Source organism: Rhinolophus sinicus, chromosome 12, assembly GCF_057876585.1.
Source record: "Rhinolophus sinicus isolate RSI-liver-muscle chromosome 12, RSI-T2T, whole genome shotgun sequence".
Classification (NCBI taxonomy): domain Eukaryota; kingdom Metazoa; phylum Chordata; class Mammalia; order Chiroptera; family Rhinolophidae; genus Rhinolophus; species Rhinolophus sinicus.
The window spans coordinates 46,839,268-46,854,256 of record NC_142512.1 but is presented as its reverse complement, the minus strand read 5'-3'; the positions used below and the strand labels follow the sequence as shown (position 1 = coordinate 46,854,256).

Here is a 14,989-nt window from a genome sequence, read left to right as displayed (position 1 = left end):
TCTGAATGTCTTGAATTATATCACCTCTTCCCGTTTTGCCTCTCCATTTTAATTTGTTTCCCCTTTCTAATAAAAACAATTTCATATGGACTGGATCTCTTGCTTTGTGTTCATCTGTTCTTTTCCACCATAATACCTGAAGTCTGAAAAACATATAACCAAACTACATCAACTATGAAGACATTTCAAATTACTAATAACATTTCTATATCGGGTTAAGGAATAAACCAAAAACATATAGTAGAAAAGAAAGAGTATACTGGTAACCAAATCAAATTCGAAATATGAAAATTACCCAGAGAATGGTGAGGCGTGAAATCCGAAACATAATACATGTCAAATGACGCTGCCCAACATTTTAACATTTCAGGTAACAATGCCAAAGGTAAAACTCAAAATTTGACAAACATCCAATTCAAATCTATCCCTACTAAAGACCAAAAGCTATACTACAACAATAATCATCTTTTTGTGTATTTCAAAAACTCAGAAGTTTATTTTTATTTACACTAAAAATACTACTTAAGCGTAGTACTCTACTAAGAAAACACAGCTTAATGAGGTTAATGTTTACTTTATTAAATCAAAACAAATATTGTTCAATGAGGGATAAAAGACAGATATTCAAGCATAAGTTTCAAGATGGATAAAGGATATTATATTTTGTTAAGCCATTGATAATGTTCTTAATTCATGTTTGTCATAAAGAAAAACAGAGAACTGTGTTCTTTAGATTCTTAGGCTCCACTTTCCAAGCAATAGTATATACGTATATGTATAATTATGTTACATTTTTAGCCACTTTTTGGATATCTGTTTTTACATATATATATTATATGTTATAAATATATAATATATGTTATATATTATATACAGTAAATGAAAAACTAAAACTCGTTTTAGCCACCTAACATCGTTTCACAGCCCTAAACTTTAACAACAAATATAAAGTAAACCATCTACTTATCATAAATAAAAAACAACAAGGGAAAATGAAATGTATAAATCAGTTTCAAAGACAAGCTCCGACGAAACACATTTGAAATCCTATTTTGATAGCATACCTGTGCGCATCAGTTGGTGACTGGACCAAAGAGTCATTGTCTCCAGAAGAAAGTTTCCATGATTCATTTAATTTGTGTTCACTTGTCCCGAGCTCACCCATTACCCAGTCTGGTAATCCTTCTGGGCTTGAAACTTTTGCTCGTGCTGGATTTGGTTCGTCAAAATAGATGGACTGATTTTTAAAAATTAGAAAAATTATTCTTTCAAAATGTACTATAATGAAATAATTAGTTAAGCTCTCTATCAAGTGTCAAGTTTAGTAACAACCTTTCAAATATTCAACTTAAATTCAATTACGTAGAAATATTTTTTAAAGTGTATTAAATGTACAATGAATTATGAAATATTAAAACACATAAAAGGAACAACATATTACATTTTAGTTGTGCTCTGCTGTATAAGAAATCTGATAAACAAAGTTACATAAAAGATAAATCTGGTAATTATTTGTATTAAAAAGGAACATTAGCTTTATGAAAAGATAAATGGAAAGTTCTTTTTAAATCATGTGCTCTCTTATTCCTTTCTGTGATCATTAACTACTCTGTATTTTAAGATTAACCACTCCGTCAAAATAAAAAAAAACAATCAGTGGACAGAGAAACCACAATCAATGAAAATCTGAAATAAAAATTAGGAATCCTCTGATAAGGTGGAAACAACAGACCTAGGCTTTAGTTCAGGCCACACCACAAACTGGCTGAAAAATCCAAGGCAGGTCTTTAGGCCTTCTCATTATTATTATTTGTAAAACAAAGCCCTTTCCTGTGATTCTATAAAATTGAGTGTGAATGGGAAAACATAATACAATATACTCATATCTTAACATCTAAATGTGTTTCAGAAAATGTTCCATCTTTAGTCATTAAAAAGACTGACATTGGCCCTTTTATTTCTCTGCAAGGGAGTCAGGCTTCACGACACATTTCTGAAGAAAATTCTGCATTAATTGGATACTCCTGCAACAATTCTCCCAAATCCTACACACAAATCTTCAAGGGATTGTTCTCCAGCACGGGGTGACACATGGCCGTCTATCCCAGATCAGACATGTAAAGCAATTCCTTTTTAAATGACAAAGTCACTCCAATGTTTAATCAAGTATCAAGTCAAGTAACTACTATCCCAAAGACTATCAATTTTAAGCAAAATGTATGGCTCTTCTTTAACATACAGTTGGTAACAGTATTAAAACTTGTGGCATTCTGACATGGGTAATAGAAGTTATAGTCTAGTTGTGCAGCATGTCTCCTGAATGAATTTTAGTTTAAGTTAACGGCTAAAATACAGAAAAATCTTAAAATACATAAGAAGATTTTTTGCAGTTCATTTTTGAAAAATACACAGACATTCTGATAGCAAGTATCAATACCTAGGATTCCAGTCAGATTTCTCAAGTACTCAAACACCACATAAACCAAGACATATTTCATGGTGACAAGGACCAAGGCAGTGACAATTCATCAACCAAGCATAATTATAACTGCTTTTGTAACAAACCTGATTTTGAAAACGGAATTAAATGAAGTATGGGCAATCACTCCTGAACTTCCACTTACTGTTGTCATTTTATTACAGTAGAAAGGAACGTTAGAAGACACTCAAACCAACCTCTCATAAATGTTTAAATATGAAAGGGTTTAATAACTCTTTTATGAATTTATTGACATATATAAAATATTATTATTATAAACAGTGAAAATTAGTGAATAATTAAGACTCAATCTTTAAAAATTCACTTTAAGTTGTTTAGAAATATCGTAGAATACTGTGTGATGACTAAATCACACAGGTCAATATCTTATTCTGATTTCCATTCAAGGTAGAAAAATTTGAATCAGAGAGAAAAAAAAACACATTAAACAAATATATTGTCTAGAACTTGTAACTTACTAATATGACCATTCCTAAAAGGGATGATGAATTGACACTTTTAAAGAAACTGAACTAACCCATCCTTTGGTCAATAACACCTACCATGTAGGATGGTAGAGTTCTTAGTGTCCCTGGTTCGGGTCGGTGTATAAAGGGGCCTTCAATCACTCCTCGCTTAAGCATGTGCAGTAACAGTTTTGCATACAGGTTCCGATTCTTCCTGCCCATTAATCCTGCACCTGTTCCTGAAGGCTCACACAGTTTTTTAATCCAAAGTGCACACCTCTGCCGTTCTAAAAACATATAAGAACTGTTAGAGACTTGATTTCTCAGCAAGTAAACATTAAAGACCTATGAAAATCTGCTTTTGTCTAGAGTAGGGATCTAGACAAAAAGGGCCACACAGTAAACATTTTAGGCTCTGCAGGTCATATGATCTCTGGCACAACAACTCAACTCTGCCACCGTAACACCAAGTCACCACACACCAAATGTAAACAAATGGGCATGGCTGTTTTCTCATAAAACTACCAAAAAGGTGCAAGCTGGATTTGGCCCAGAGGGTACAGCTTGCCAACTTCTGTCTAGAGTTTATCAGTTAATTAGTGATCAGGCAAGATAAATGCAAAGAAGTATTTTCTTAGAAATAAAATCTCTGGATAAATGTCAAATTTCTGAGATAAAGCTTGCTATAAAAACATCTCTAAAATAATTTCAGTCGTGTTGAAAACATCTTTCTGTAATTCTCATTATTCCAACTAAGAGGGATAAAATGCAGTCTTAGTTAAGCATTTTAAACTTAATCTAAAATTAAATCTCAAATGTTTTATTTATTAAAGCTGATAATTTTCAGGGATTTGTAGTTGATTTATTTAGGGTTTTCTTTTAATCTCTCTAAAAATGATTGAGGAAAAATTTATATGTAATTTCATAAAATAATTATCCCTTTAAAAACAACCTAAAAAATACAGCACAGTTTAATCCACATATAATAACTTATTGACTATCTTATCTTGCCATGACACAGAATTGTTTTTGGCCTCATGAAAACTATTTTGACACTAATCTTTTATCAGTCTAACTCAATTTGAGGATTATATATCTAACACAAATCATAAGCCTGCTTTAATCTCTTAGTTCCTAATGGTCATATTCATTTATTGTTTTACCTACAAAAATCGCTGGGGCCAATTTACCACTTTGCTCACCCCAGATTTATCACTATAGGTATGTGAACTAGCCTCGAAAAAATGTTTGTATTTTAACTTTGAAAATGACATAATCAAAGAGCAAACATCATGAAACATTGGGTATACTTTGAGCAAAAAGAAAATACAAACATGAAACTAATAAACCTAAGCAAACAGTTTTCAAACTACGTACTTTCTATATGCTGGGCAGCAAACTGAAATCTATATAATTTTGGAATGGCCAGAATTCAGTACAACTTGTGTAATAAAAAGAATTCATTGCTCTACTTAAAATGATGGGGGAAAAAAACTATTCTCAAAAGTAGTATCTAGCTATAAGAAGATGTATAATAAGTTGTTATGAATGCTCAGGTTCTTGATTGGGGTGTGAGCTCCCAAGCAGTCACTGAAAATTAATAAAAGGGGGTCAGGGATGTACAAGGACAATGAGTCATGAAACAAAGCTTATAACTAATCAAATTCTATGTGCCTAAAATCCATTTTAAAAGAAGATGAAATATGAGGATAGTTTGATTCAAAATGCATTTATAATGTGAGATTTTAATAAATATTTTTCCTAATCAGCAGATCTAAAACAAAAAGAAAAAAAGGAAGTTAATATCAAAACATGACTGACACAATATAGAAATATCATTAAATACTAAATCAAAAAATCATGAATGAGCTACAGGATCTGAAATAATCATTTTGAAGAATAGCAGAGGAAGAAACGTTACAGTCTGATGAGGCAAGAGGACATCACAGGAAGAGGAGTGGTGGGAAGACCGTGCCAAGCCACTCTGGGCTGGGAAAGGTAGCAGGCCTGGGACATACACTACACTCCCTTCTCCCAACGCAGCTCACTGGAATAAATATCTGATATTGAGTTGGTTCCTCATTTTTGAATAGAGAGTTCACTCAGACACCTCAAGGAAATAGGAAACTTGGACAGGGTAAAAGTCAGTGTGTTGGCTCCACTCCAAACGTTTCACTCAAAAGCTACCAAATCAGATTTACCTTTACAGCCAGTCTTATGTCTAGTATGACTCAGAGAATCTTTGGTGGCACTAAACTCGTTCCAATTGCTCCCTATGCCTTAACTTATTTGAAAATTATTTGACTTGAGACAAAGACTCTTTTTCCATAATCAGAGGTAATAGGCCAGGAATTGGAGACAAGATAGCAACAAAAATTCATCCTCACTTGATTTTATTCAGCCAACCAATAAGCATACAAGACCAATAGATTCTGTTCCACTTTGATAAACAAAAGGATCAGAGCAGGTGGACAGTAGGCTCCTGAAAGAGGAAATATTTCCATGGTAGTGGGGAAAAGATGAAGGCAGAAAGAATCGTAGCTAACGTTAGAGAGCGATGTGCTTTAAGCTCATGACGTATGAGAAGTGGTATCACAATAAGATCCTTCCACGGTTTAGTAGGACATTATCACTAAATTTCTATTTACCCTCGAAAAGCTCAAAGTGAACAAGCCTACATCAGGTTAAGATGAAAAATTGGTATTAAAGGAATTCAGCTTTATTTCCATTTTGATAGTTCATTCGTTTGATGAAATAATATAAAGAAAAAAATTAATCTTAAGAATCTATTTTCAAACATAATCTTACCTGACCTATGGGGTAATTTTAAAACAAAGGGCTTCATATCTACCACAAAGTGATCAAATTCCGCATCCAGTTTCTCCCATTTTTCTTCTTCACTTCCCATTTCCATAATGCAGTCTGTAAAAGATTTAAAATTAAAATATTAAGGATCTGTATGCTGAAAACTAAAAAACTCTAATGAAAGAAATCATAGAAAACTCATTAGCATTAAATATCAATTGTCCCCAAATTGATCTATAGATTTCATGCAATTCCAATCAAAACCCCACCAGTACTCTTCGTGTATATATTTGTATACAAAGTTTTTGTATATTTTATATATACAAAATGTATATTTATATATTTATAAATGTATATATTTATATACAAATATAGAAAATTTATATTTTAGAAAGTTAAAGGAACTAGAATAGCAAAAACAATTCTGAAAAAGAAGAACAAAGTTAGAAGACTCATTACCCAATTTTAAGATCACCAAAAAGCTCCAGTAGTCAAGATAATGCAGTATTGGTGAAAGGATAAAACACATAGACCAATGGAAAGACTAGAGAGTCCAGAAATTGGCCAACACAAATATGGACAACTGATTTTCGACAAAGGTGCAATTCATGGAAAATGACAGTTTTTACAGCAAAGTATACTGTAATAACTGGACATCCAGATGAAAAAAAAAAAAATTAAACAAACCTCCACCTAAACTTCATACTGTATACAAAAATTAACTCAAAATAAATCACAGAACTAAGTGTAAAATGTAAAACTATAAAACTCTTAGAAGAAAACAGAAAACAATTTTGACGACCTTGGAAAAGACAAAGATTTATTAGATACAATACAAAAAGTACTACCCATATAAGAAAAAATTGATACATTACACTTTACCAAAATAAAAAACTTTTGCTTAGCAAAGGACTCTGTTAAGGGACTGAAAATAAAAGCTACAGACTCTAAGAAAATATATGTGCATCATATATTTCACAAAAGACTTATATCAAAAACATAGAGAGAACTCTCAAAACTGTAAGAAAACAACCCAATAAAAATAATCAGCAAAAAAATTAATGCCTTTACCAAAGATTTACAGGTGACAGATAAGCACATGAGAAGATGCTCAACATTATTAGTCATTGGGGAAATGCAAATTAAAACCACAAGGAGATATCACTACACACTTAGAAGGACATCTAAAATAAAAAATGCAAACAATCTCAAGTGCAGGTGAGAACACAGAACAACAGCAACTCCCATGCACTGCAGGCAGGAATGTAAAATGGTGCAACCACTCTGGAAAATAGGTTAGCAGTTTCTTACACAGTTAAACATACTCTTACCACGTAACCCAGAAATCCCACTCTTGGGTATTCATCCAAGTGAAACAAAATCTACATTTACACAAAGATCTGAATGTAATATTTATAGCAGCTTTTTTCTTCTGTAATTACTAAATGCTGGAAACAACCCAAATGTCCCTCACCCGAGAATGGATAAACAAACTGTAGTATAAACACACAATGAAACAGTACTCAGCAACAGAAAAGAATGAACCACCAACACACATAACAACATGAACAAACTTCAAACTTATTATGCTTGGTAAAAAAGAAGTCATTCTCAAAAGGCTACATACTGTATGAATCCATCTGTATGACATTCTAGAAAAGACAGAAAAATATGAGCATAGGAAACAGATTACTGGCTCACAGCGGTTAGCAGTGGGGGTAGATGTGAATACTAGGAGGTGCACAAGGAAATTATTTGGGGTGTTAGAACTGTTCTGCATATTGTCTGTGGAGGAGGTTATAAGACCCTATTCTATGCATGTGTAAAAACTCCCAGAACTGTAGCAAGATAGTGATTTTAACTCCATGCAAAGTTAAACTTTTTAATTTCCCACAAAAAACTTAAAATATTGGTCCTTGTATTTCTCCCTAACTAACAAGAAAAACACAATATAAAGGGGGTGAATCCCAAACATCAGAAACATAGGTTTTGACAAAATTCCTTCCGTTACAAATATACCCACACTCAACAGTTCCTTTAAGTTATGAAATACGTGTCTTGGTAGCGACGTGGAAAACCTCCCCATTGTGTAAGGCCCTCAATTTGTCATTTATTCAATATACAAATTGCATATTTGGAAAAAAGCTCTGTTCTGCCTCATAGGCCATCTTGCTCCCTAGACTGCCCTTCCTCTGCTAAAGGAGCTTTTAATATTTACCAGCGTATCCTCCATTTCATTGTCAACGGCCTTTGCACAGAAGGTTGTCTGCTGTCTCTGTAAACCCTAACCTTCCCTGGCTGACCGGACTGCCCTCACAGTCTAGAAGTGAACCAAGGTTTCTAGGCCTCTCCCAGGTACCGCATGTGCTCTCTGGAGTCGTTCAGTCTCTCCCCAGAACCTTGCCCAGGAAGGAAAATGGTTGCTGAGATCCATATGGCTTTCCAATCACTGCTCTTCAACCTCAAAGGCTCCCCTTCTGAGGCTCCCACTGTCTGACAATAAATGCCTCTCACTCTCTGTGCTCGTCACCGCCACCCCCCAAACCCCTTCTGTCTGATCACAGCCTCTTACCCTCTTACACTCTCTCCTTCTTTCTCCACTCAACCTTCACTTTACACTCGGCAACACTGCGATCCCTTGACACCCTCCATCATTCCCCAGTTAAGCGTTTGCTGGAGAAAAATGGCAGTGCCTTGTAGTCAGATGGCTTCCAAACTTACCTGAATCCTCAGGAATCTTACTATTTCCTACTCCGCAAAGCAGCCTTTAAACTTTTCCTGGACATCTGAACGCCCCTGAAAGTGCTCCTGCCTCCCTTCACTCTCCATTTTAACAATCTCCTCTCCTGCTTCATGGAAAAACCAATAGTCAGACAGCGACGTTCCAAAATGCTCTTCCCTCCGCTTCTCAACTTTGCTCTTAGAGAACACACCCTTACCTCCCTTGTTTCAGTATCAGAAGCATGAACTCTCCTCCTAATGCCAGTATCTCCATCATCTATCAACTACGTCCTCACTATGTCAAACTTTCCATCCCACTGACCCCTTCCCCTCCACTGTTCCCATTTTCTAAACCCCCATAAACCAATATATCAACAAATACTCCGAAATATCTCAAGCCTGTATCTCTATTCTCGCTGCCACTGTCTCAGAGAAAGCCCCTCAGACTACTTCCATACACTACGGTAACAGCCTTCTTTAGTCCTCACTGGCACTGGAGTAAGTGCCTTGAGTACAAAGCTAAGCCTATCACTCCCTACTTAAAACCCTCTCCTGACTGCCTGCTGCAACAGGATGCTATCTGAACCCAAAGCAAGGCCCACAAGTGCCGTTGCCTTTTGAGCCCATCTCTCACCCCTCCCTAGGCACACACTCTGCCAAACTACACCAACCCAACTATGACCACTTCACCACCAATGACTCCTCGTCATTCTTCAAACACTCCAAGTCCTCATATGATTCCACAGCCTTTTCACAGGCTATTGCCTCTGTCTGGAGTCAGGCAAATGCAGCTCAAACGTCCCTTCTGAGTAAAGCTCGCCCCGCTTCTCCTAGACTCATTGTTGCTCCATTTTCAGTGTACACTGCTCACATCTGTGTAGCACCATTTTTCACACTATTTTTTTTTACACATCTGTGATTATTCACATGTCTTCTACCGTCTACGAGTGCTCCTGGAAGGAGGGAACCATGACTTACACATCTTATTAGGTACCCAACACATGCGTGGTATATATGAGAAGCTCAAGAACTGATATGTAAATAAATGCTAATGACGGGATTAATGTCCCACTTTTACATGACTAGTCATTTGTCTGTTTGTTGTTTAAAATCCTGTTCTGAACACCAAATAGGTCTTCTAGAAAAGAAATATTATATCCCCTTTGATCTATGTACCTAAACTGATCACCCTTCTGCGTTACAGAAGAAACACATCTGCAAATTCAAGACCTGGTTAAGATAAATTTTACTTAAATGCTTTTTCTGATTGGTTAGTTGGCTTGGCTTTGTTTGTTTGATTTTGTTTGGCATTCCTGCAATAACTAATTGCATTCCTCCATAACTTCATCAGCGTGTATTTGATAACAGAAGACTATGATACCACTCTGCATGCTAGATCATAAAGCTGAAAAGCAACTATTCAAATGGGTGAGCAAACAAATGGAAACTCATAAACACAGAATTTTAAGCACAGCTCTGACACAGAAGTGTACAGTACCCTGCCCATGAACTCAAACATTTACCTGAGAGCACCCATAGCTAGGGCTAAAGCAAAAAAGATTCCTACTAATCACTAATAATGACTCAATAATTCCTTTGACACAGGTAGGAGATGATAGTGTTTAATGCTAAAGGAAGCTAAAATTCAGTTAAAAGACTCACCCAAAGTCATGACATTAAGCACAAAGCTCAGATTAATTTCTGAAATCCCTAGCTCTCAGATACATTATATCTGATCACTTGTCCATTTGCCTATAAATCAGCAATATCTCCAACTAATAACAAAGTATTTTGAAAAGTAGAAAGGCAATCTGAATTGCTATAGAAACATGCAATACTGGAGTATACATTTTAAAAAAACACACAATAATCAATGTGATATTTGGTAAAGGCTAAAAATCTGCTTCTCCTTATCCCTTGTTTATTCTTCCACAAAATAATGAAATGCAAAAAGCCAAAAAACAATTATGAATAAGTTACCATTTCAAACCTTCAAGGAATTCTTGCTACACAAATTACATCTTATAAATAAATTATATCTACTTAGTTCCAGCTAATCAAAGTTTTATTACTATTTATTAGAATTGCAGATTTAAATTATTAAATTGAAAAATAAGTAAAGGTATATATTTGACTTAGGCTGAAAGTACTTACAGTGTGCCTACTAGTCACATAAATTAACTTCAAAAGCAAAAACAAAAAAGTAAATGGGGTGACTCTTGCTTATATAAAGCTAAAATCTACATTTGGATCATGTCTTATATTTAACTCACTGGCACTGTCCTTTTTTAAACGTGTTTCTATGCAGACATCCACAAAATGGGCTAAGACCTACTTATGGTGCTCAGCTGCCATAGGACTTGACACAGCATAAGCAAGTCACAAATACTGAAAAACCTTGGGGAAAAGGCAGCCACACTGCTGAACAAAGAAAACACCTTACAGGGCGGACAGGTGGCTCAGTTGGTTAGACCCTGGGGTCTGAACCACAAGGTGCAGGTTCGACTCCCACCAAGAGATGGTGGGCTGTGCCCTCCACAACGAAGACAACAACTTGAAGCTGAACAGCACCCTCCACAACTAAGATTGAAAGGACAACTTGACTTGGAGAAAATCCTGGAAGTACACACTGTTCCCCAATAAAGTCCTATTAAAAAAAAAAAATACACCTCACATAGATAACGCCCCTGCAAAACAGTAAACATATGCCTGAAAGCCGTGGGAAACCAATTTTGTGCAATGAAACCATATTGTAAATACATGGTGGTTCGTCAAAGAAAACTTGGAATACGTACTTCGGTACCTCACAAGGTTCTCCAGGTGCACGTTTACCTGGCTTACACATCGGCACGTGCGGACAGTTCCCAGGGCGCTGACCGAGCCTAGTCCCTGGTGGTGCCCTGGGCACGCTGTGTGCTTTACAAACGGATCCCCGTCATCGCTGCAGGAGACAGACCCTGCTTCGTGGCCATTTCACAGAGGAGGAAACTGAGGCTTGGCGGGGGAGCGGGGGGGGGGGGGGTAAGTAACTGACCTGTGGCCCCACGGAGAGTGACAGCCGGGCCAGAACACTGTGCACAGGTTACCGTCCGCCCCACTCCGCCGCACCACTATGAACAGGCACGTGTCATTCCATTTGCTTTTTCTGTGTTATTTTCACTCATCTTTAAATATGAAGGACAAGTAATAAAAGTGGCCGCACGATGATCAGAGGAAGAGCGCTTCGTATTAAGTCGCTCTCTTGAACACGTTAAAAGACAAACTCAGACACCCCGTGGCTCCCAGCACCCCGCGATGCGAGGATGGGGGCTCCCCCAGCGGACGGTGATGAGGTCTGTTCCCACAAAGGAACCGGCACCCGGTTCTGCCCTAAATCCCGAGGGGCTGATCCTGTTTGCGGAGGAAACTGACAACTCGGGCGTGCGGCGTCCAGAAGGCACGTCCCGGCCAGAGCCGGGAGAGGTCGCAGCCGGCGCGGGGCGGCGGCCTGCGAGGCCCGCCAGGCCGAGGCCGCTTCCCCACATTGTCCGGCACACAGATTTCCTCAGATTTCCTCTCACAGGCGGCAAAGCCTCCGGTCCGACGCCTGGACCTCCTCAAGTGGACCGTTTACCACACTTGACTCAGAACTTGCCCGATCCGAGCCAGAGCTGGATTCCACTCCGCAAGTGAACTCACAGCGGTCTGTCCCGAGACCCCCAAGCGCGGCGCGCGCCCCTCAGGCCTTGAGAACTGGCCCGGGGCCTGCGGGGCGACGCCCCTCCCGGAATGAGCCGGCACGGGCGGGGCGACCTCCACCCCACACAAAATTCCACCCGAGAACCCGGGGATAGGGGCGGAGAAGTAAATTCCGAAAAACAAGAACCTTGCGCCGCCGCTGCTGCCGCCGCCGCCAAACGGTTTCAAATCCTCGCCTGCCGCCGCCGTCGCCGCCGCCGCCTAGGAGCCTGGGGGCGGGGATTTCCGCGCCCGCATTCCCCGCCCCCTTCCCCACCCCTCAGGCCGCGTCCAGCGCGCCGCGCCGTTGTCATGACAACGGTTGGAGCTACAGCTGTTGCAGCCCTCAAGTCAGAGGCGGGGACTTCCGTGATCGCGTTTCCCCGCCGGTCTAGCTCCGGCGCGTGCGTGACACCGTTGCCATGGCGACGTTAGGGTCCGCGCCGCGGGCTCCAGGCTCCCCTTCTAGCCTGGCTTCTCCTAGGCCTGTGTCAGGCCAACCAAGGATTGCAGGAAAATCAGACCTATGATATATATCAAGAATGCTGCTCTCGAGCATTCCGCGTGGAGAGTAGCTTGTGAACACTTTAGGGGCTGTGGAGAAAGAACAAGCAAAGAGCAAAGACAATGGGATTACTGGAGGATGTTCACAGAAGGGTGTGGCCATCATTTAGACAGATGTCGGAGTTGAATGAGTCTAAAACCATGAGAATTTAACTGCCTGGTGTCTTTCTCACAACCGAGGGGGCGAATGAGGGGTTAAGCAGAGAAAATGAGCATTACTTTTTTTTTTTTTTACATCAAAACTGAGGTCTGAAAAAACTGACCCCAAATTCTGAACATGCTGCAATTTAAATAAAAAGTCTTCGTGTTTACCAGTTTTGTGTAGAATAGCAAGATCTAGTGGAAAATGTAATTTTGCTGCGCCCAGGAAGTCTCAACCATCTCAGAAGAGTCTCCACATCTGCATTGCTATATTGCAGTCTTCTTTGGTCTTCTATCACGTTTCTGGAAGAACTCAGAACTATGTTTTTTTAAATACACAGGCAGAAACATTTAAATTGTAAAAACACTTAAATGAAATTCAGTTTACCACTGTTTTTCATCTAATTTCACAGCAGGATTCCTTCTGCAGTGTCTTTGCAATACACTAAGTGTGATGCCAAATCTAACACAAGCACAGCTTGAAGCATCTTTTCAATTTTCCATAAAGAAAATAGAAGATTCACTCACTTGTAACTAGCTCCTTTCAAGCTTCCAGAGGGAAGTCATAATCTTTCCAAGGTACTTTTTCAAACCCATCCCACTGGAAGTATAAACCAACAGTTCTTCATTGTTTCAGTGACAAATCGTGAGGGCTAAGGGAAAGAAAAGGTGTGAAATGCTTCTAAGAATGCTTTTAAGAAAGCATATTTGAACGTGTTTATAGTTAAAGAATGGTACAGATCATTTGCACTGAGAATCAGGGAAAACCCACACATGCAATTGCAGGAATTTGACCACTCAATGAAAAGGTTCAAAATGTATATAACCACATTGCTGGAAGAACATGAAATGTTTGACAAATGATGTCTCAATTAACGTGAGCAGAAAAGTGGAAGATGAAAAATAGGGATCAAAAGAAAAGAATGCAACAAAGTCAAGTTCATCGGAGAGGAAATAATTGCAGCAGAGAAAATATAACAAAGTTAAAAAGTAAAAAAAAAATTAAGTACATTTCTTAAAATATTTTCTCTAATCAGGTGAAAGTGAAAACGTGAGAAAAATCTCCCTTTCCACTCTCAAGAACTAGCAGATTGTCACTTTTTCATTAAATATATATATATATGGTGTCTAAAGTCCATCCATGGAGCCTAGGTTAAGAACTGCTCTGTGGATTTTCTGTCCATATAAACATTGAGAACAGAAGCCATATAAACAGCATTTGTATAAATAATTTCAGACATTATTGCCCTCAACACTGGGCTCCAGCAACATCAGGGGCAGGCATTACCGTGTTTCCCCGAAAATAAGACCGGGTCTTATATTAAGTTTTGCTCCAAAAGACGCATTAGGGCTTATGTTCAGGGGATGTCCTCCTGAAAAATCATGCTAGGGCTTATTTTCCAGTTAGGTCTTATTTTCGGGGAAACACGAGAGTAAAAAATAACAGCAGCTGGAATGCCTTAATCAAGCATCAGAGGCAAGAAATGAGAATAAAAATAATAACATCCTCACAGCTACAAACACTTGGGGAAAAATAAATGATGCACACCATATAATAGTTTAATAAGTACAGAGCACACATGAGACCCACTCTGGGGACCTCCAGATATGCTTGGGAAGAAATTACTGTAATCTGAGTCCAATCAGGCACCTCAAGGGTAAAAGCCAGATACATACTTTTTCGCATCTGTTGTAGTATAGCCCCGAGCCTGTGTGGCCTGAAAAACAGTTTCACATAAAAGTTTTATGGCCAAACATTTATGATAACCAAGTAATATGACTTCTATGTCTAGTTATTTTATAAAGGATAATAATTTGTCAGATGAATATGTATTTATTGAACACCTAGTATGTGTAGATATCTTAAGGGAATGTTTCCTCTATTAGGAATGCTCTGACATCCTGCTCTTCACCTCAGCTTAAATGTCACTTCCTCACAGAGGCCTTCACTACGTCACAAACCACCCCTTATTCTCTTTCAAAGCCCTCTGTTCTTTTTCTTCGTTGTATTTATCAAAATGTGTACTCAAAAGTTAACTAATACCAATCTCTTTTTTTAATATCCGTGGGCTCCATAGGACAGGGACCATATTTG

General features: G+C 38.3%; 1 protein-coding gene across 4 annotated transcripts in view; it reads right to left on the bottom strand.

Moving 5' to 3' along the window:
- The window catches only part of CEP112 (centrosomal protein 112), a 336,631-nt gene extending 322,840 nt beyond the window's left edge, over positions 1–13,791 (bottom strand). Inside the window, exons 1-5 of one of the 4 annotated variants that reach the window (XM_088802333.1) lie at positions 12,338–13,790; positions 11,507–11,636; positions 5,755–5,868; positions 3,043–3,233; positions 1,065–1,237 (exon numbers count right to left, since the gene is read on the bottom strand). In XM_088802333.1, the coding sequence (XP_088658459.1) occupies positions 1,065–1,237; positions 3,043–3,233; positions 5,755–5,860 (470 nt within the window). In that variant the 5' untranslated portion in view covers positions 5,861–5,868; positions 11,507–11,636; positions 12,338–13,790. Of the gene's footprint in view, positions 1–1,064; positions 1,238–3,042; positions 3,234–5,754; positions 5,869–11,267; positions 11,384–11,506; positions 11,637–12,337 lie in introns of those variants that run through there. The other 3 variants (XM_088802335.1, XM_088802332.1, XM_088802334.1) reach the window with 3 other exon arrangements.
- Between the last annotated feature and the right edge of the window lie 1,198 nt (positions 13,792–14,989).